Genomic DNA, 5,468 nt, shown 5'->3' with positions numbered 1-5,468 from the left:
CTGGTCACATGCTCCTTCATGGTCACATGACCATGTGTGGGCAGTGCTGGCAAACACAGACTGCAGGAGCAAATTGTAGTCTGAACCGTACACACAAGCCGACGTCTAAACCTTAGGGCCAGAGCTACACGGCGGCCATCTTACCGGAGACCAGCGCCTATTAGGCACCACATACGGAAAGCAGCCGCCGGAGACATAACTGTAACCCTCTGTTCGCTCTCTATTGTAACTAAACCTGTGAATGGATACGTCCTATACTGGAGCCGAGAGCTTCACACCCTCCGGCGCCTTCATTAAACGTCATCACTTCTTAAAGAGACACACATGGAAAAATGGATGAAACTGCGACTACAGCCAGAGACAGAGGAGGTGAGGAGCTCTAGGAGATGGCTATGGAAGCAAGCAGTATTTATATGGGTTTAGAGTCTTCCACCTGTTGGGGGTTGTAGTTAAAGTGAAGCTAGTATTTTCCTGTACATTTTCATTTATAATCAACGCCCACTTTACTACTACTGGTCACAGTACCAGGAGGGGGCATTGGTGGTGCTCCTAGTTCTATGGGGGACACGTTATTGGTGGTCACGGTACCAGTGGGGAGCATTAGAGACGGTTATTTTGCCACAGGAGCCTTGGTTGCAGTCAAGGTGCCACGGGGGCTGTCTGTGGTGGTCCCGATGCCATTGGGAGTGCTTGTTGTAGTCATACTGCCATGAGGGCATCACCAGTGGCCGGTCTGTATGGCACGGGGGCATCCGTGGTGGTGGTCCGTCTGCCATGATGGGCATTGTGCGAATCGCACTGACATTGTCACGTTGCATGGCATGGGGAGCATTAGTGGTTGTCAGTCTGCCTTATTTGGTGCAGGTGGCAATCACTCTGGTGCATCAGTAGTCACATTGCCATGGAGGTGTCAGTGGTGGTCAGTCTGCCATGTTGGGGGCATTTAATCCGGCGTGGGAGCGTACTCTCTTATGCAAAAAAATTCTGGCCACCCAAAAAAACAGGCACGTGAAAAAATATGCAAACTGCATCTAGCCACTGTGTGTGGACACTGGAGGAAACCCACATGAGGAGAACATGCAAGCTCCACACAGATGTGGCCCTTGGTCAGGCTGGACCCCACCATGCTGTACTATATTGTTTTATATTCTGTATTTCAGATAGAACCCATAAAAGAGGCCTTGAACAGGACCCCTCAGACTCGCCACGGTTGAAGATCCCTCACGTCTCCCCTCCTTCTTTAAGAACACATCCCTCCTGCCACCAGGGCGCTTTTCCCTTCTACAGACTGCCTTCAGAACTGGGCTCTTTCTCTCTGGATGAGAAGCGGTGTTACCATGGTGACGGCCGTCGCCTGCGCTATCTTAGTCTCCCCGCGGGGATGGATAGCGGTGGGGCCTCCCTTGGATGGGACCTGATGGACGGATTTGAGGATCGCTATGTACGACGTAACGAAGATGAGAAAGAGGGACTGCTGCATCTATTAACGTGGGTAAAGGAGAACAGAGGACTGCTGCGGGCGAGCGGACGTTCTGATACCGGCAGGTGTGTAACACGGGAGGAGAAGGGGATTCGTGGTGTGCAGTAAAATAACGCAATGAATCTGTCTCATTCTTCCATGATTTCCCTGTCTGTGCTGACCAGGAGTTCACTAGAGAAGAAGTCGGTCAGGATATATACCCTATGAATAGCTTAATGTGCCATGGGGTTTACAATATGACCGCAACAACCTGTCCATGTGTTGTGTGTGTGTGTGGTGCGGCACCTCAGCCCCAGTCACATCAATGGCTCTGAGCTGCAATACCAGACACAACCCGTGGACAGGTGTGGAGCTGTTTCAGCCATGTTTTTATAATCCTGCACAATCCCTTTAAGAAAGAAAAAAAGGGTAGAGCCCTCAAACATTGAGGTTAGTATCCAGATAGGGAGTCTAATGGCAGATGTATCCGAATGACTTTTTTTGTCGTCCTGTCCCCAGAATGGTCGACCGAGACTTTGTCAGCTGGCGGGGTCACCTAACCAAGATTCTCTGCACCCCGTATGAAACCCAAGAAGGCTGGATCCTGGCTGTCACCCTGTTTAAGGGCACCCTGTATATCAGCGAGCGGGAGACTGCAGCTGCTTACAAGAAGAGGAAAGAGAGGACGCGGGAGCAGGAGAAGCTCATGTACTCCGGATACAAGTTTGAGAGCCACCTGTGTGCAGGTCTGTCCATTTCCATGATGTCCTCTTCTGTCCCTGCTACTAGGAAGTCCTCAGGGCAGCCAATAATATAAACGTACCGAAAGATGCCTTAATAGTAGTACACTAGTGGGTGCTATTGTACAGACTGAGCGGGGGATGATCCCTCTGAGCAGCTCTGAAAAGGAACATGTGATGGAGTAGGACTTCTACTTCTAAGGAGCTGTGGAGTGCATGTCTCGTGATACTTTTCTGAGGGATCATGTGATGCATATCTAAGGAGATGACAATCCTTTAAGGAGTTCTCGGGGATGAACGGGGCATTGTTGGCATTGCCAGTCTATTCTGGATGACGTATCCACCATCGTTTTTCTACCCAGATACTCCTGATGGCTCTCCTTGCCCGTCCGAAGTTGTGAACACCAACGAGGGATTTTGCAGCGTCTTGCTGGGCCGCCTGGCATCCCATACTTTCTTGGTTTCTGGAGAGGTGGACTGCAAAGACCCCAGCAGTAGCAATCCTTCGCCGCCATCCTGCTACGTAGAGCTGAAGACAAATGCCCAGATGCGTAGCCAGCACCAAGAGCGCAGCTTCCACAGGTGCTGGTCATAGCTCATGCTACATGCAGTACTCATCCATTCATCTGGTCAGTGTGTGGAAGATGGACGCCTTCTCTTTCTCACCAGGTATAAACTTCTGAAGTGGTGGTGCCAGTCCTTCCTGCTCGGGATTCCCCTTATCGTCGCAGGATTTCGGAATCCACAAGGAAGAATTGTATCTCTGGAGAAGTTCAAGACATCGGAGATCCCTCACTTAGTTCGGGTAATAGGAGAGGGTTGGGCCGTCCCTTGGTTGTCCCCTCCATAACGTGACTTGTGCTGATTCTGTTTGTCCTTGGTGCAGGGTGACAGGCAGAGCTGGGATCCGGCCGTGTGTATGAACTTCTGTAATGCCTTCCTCAGTCATATCAAGAAAGTGGTGACCACTGATGACCCCAGGTAAGAGATGACACCAATAACTATAGTGTGACAGCAACGCCACTGATCTACGTGGCGAAAGATGCTAAGGAGCAAGTGAGGAAGGGTTCATTCCTCGTCTTGGTCATTTCTTCTTTACCATCTCTGAGGTTGTTTGTCTTTCCAGAGTTGTCTTTGTGTTCTCCTGGGAGCCGGGTCAGGATGTCACTTTTACAGTAGAAGCGGATTCGGATCACTTGGTTGTTCCAGAGTGGTACGTGCAGGCGTTATCACAGAACTGAGCTCTGGTCAGGAAAATGAGCTGGGAAGAAGACGCCCCGAGCCTTCATACCATAGTACAGATGTCAGCTGGGGCCAAGGTTCTTCTCTTCTGGCCGAGCAATTGATTTATTACTGGAGGCTGGTCCTTTTTTTTTACGTATCGGTGTAACCGATCAATTAAATGGAGATTTATGTACTATTTTCAGTCTAATTCAGCTGAAATCTCCATTAGTGCGCCTTATACCAATTATGGAGGCCTTGTTTGAAGTACTGGTTCCTCCTAATTCAATCTCCAAAGGTTTAAGGCATACCTGAGGTTTTTTTTATTTTTATTTTTTAAAGTTTGCATAATGGCTGTGCTTTTTTGTAGAATTATAACTGCGAAGGAACTGGTCTTTTTGGGCTTCCCTAATGTCCTTTTCAGCCTAATTATTCTCCTCGTCAGCTGCACAGCTAGATGCATTTCTCTCACAAGCAGGAGGCAATTCCCTTTTGTGGAATCTTTCAGCACTGTACTGCTGTGACGTCCTTTTCCTTACTTCCCACTATGTATGTTTTCAGCTCTGGAGCTCACAGAACAGACACAAAGGAGGCTCCTGTGATGTTCAGAAGCAGTTCTTTTATCAGGCTGACGATCTCAGCTAGCTCTGACACGCTCCCACTTCCTTTCTGCTGTCTTCCTGTTACTAGGAATAGATCTACCCTAACTATGGGCAGTGAACGGCAAAGTAGGTGGGAGTGAGACCCCTAGTGGCCATGACGTCACAGCTTTTTTTTTTTTTTTTTTTTTTTTTAAGTGATTTTGAAATTTGCTAGTTACCCCATTTTCTATTAAATGAAATGAAATTGTGTGAAAGTACAGATTCTCTTTAAGGTAAAGTCTAGAAACTATAGTGGGGCAGTCTCCATGTGATCTGTTGTATGGGTCTGATCTATTCATACATTTTCCCATTTTTCTTTCCTACAATGCACTGGACTCTTACTATAGCCGACTTGGACTTCTCTAACATACTGAGTTTTCAGATTCCGACATTGTTTTCAATGGAAGGTTGTTCTATGCTGTTTAAAGCCATGCCCAAGCCACAGCCGGTATCCATTCAAGGTTTAGCTCCATACAAAGGTCCTAAGCCACGAGTCGATCCCAGGCATTCAAATTGAAAAAAAAAAAACGCAGCAGAATACATTTTTGGCAGATTTTGGCTTTGCAAAATCTCTCTGTGAATGGAGCCTAAGGCCTCTTTCACACTGCAGTGTTTGGTCAGGGATTTCCATCAGTGATTTGTGAGCCAAAACCAGAAGTGGAGCCTCCACAGACATGAGGTAGAAGGGAATGATCTGCTACTGTTCTATGTTTAGAGCTGCACCTGGTTTTGGCTCACAAATCACTGATGGAAATCACTGACTAAACACTGAAGTGTGAACGAGGCCTAAAGCTGGTCATACATATTAGATCAGGGATGCCCAACCTAGGGCCCTCCAGCTGTTGCAAGATTACACCTCCCAACATGCCCTTAAAGCTGTAAGCTGTCCAGGCATGCTGGGAGCCAAAAAACAAGCTTTTAAGCTGTGGGCACTTAGAAGCCATCACAGCCATGCCTAGTAATGGCATGGCTGTGATTGGCCGATGCATCATGTGACCCAGCCTCTGTACAAGCTGGATCACGTGTAGCACCGCCCATCAGCTCTGAGTAGTGCAGGGACAGGCAGCTGAAGTGAGGGAGAGTGTTAGGAATCTCATCTGGCTATTCTGTGGGTGACCTATAGTGATTTTTTTTTTGTGGGTGCAATGCACCATCTTTGTATCACTGATTAAAAAATATAATAGTTATTCTGTCTGTTAGTTCGGTGGGTGACATATACCCATTTTTGGTGTGAGGTACAGCGGCACTGCATCCGTGACAGGGAAATTTAATATAGTTAATACGTCATTTAGTTCAGTGGGTGACCTCAAAGAATGAGGAGAGCATCAAACAAGGGACCTGGCCCTGGTCGTAGTGCTGCTGGGGATGGTGGAGCTCCTGTTGCAGGGAGAGGACGTGGTCGATCTG

General features: G+C 48.1%; 1 protein-coding gene across 1 annotated transcript; it reads left to right on the top strand.

Annotated features, from left to right (window-relative positions):
* Positions 1 to 285: 285 nt before the first annotated feature.
* DXO (decapping exoribonuclease) lies at positions 286 to 4,503 on the top strand. The gene is made up of 7 exons (XM_044306591.1): positions 286 to 369; positions 1,161 to 1,545; positions 1,979 to 2,205; positions 2,562 to 2,781; positions 2,869 to 3,004; positions 3,086 to 3,180; positions 3,326 to 4,503. Exons 1-7 carry the CDS (start codon positions 333 to 335, stop codon positions 3,438 to 3,440), a joined length of 1,215 nt encoding a protein of 404 aa, XP_044162526.1. The 5' UTR covers positions 286 to 332; the 3' UTR covers positions 3,441 to 4,503.
* Positions 4,504 to 5,468: the final 965 nt, after the last annotated feature.

This window comes from Bufo gargarizans, chromosome 9 (assembly GCF_014858855.1).
Source record: "Bufo gargarizans isolate SCDJY-AF-19 chromosome 9, ASM1485885v1, whole genome shotgun sequence".
NCBI lineage: Eukaryota > Metazoa > Chordata > Amphibia > Anura > Bufonidae > Bufo > Bufo gargarizans.
Note: the sequence above shows the minus strand (reverse complement) of the source record. Positions and strands in the feature narration are given on the sequence as shown.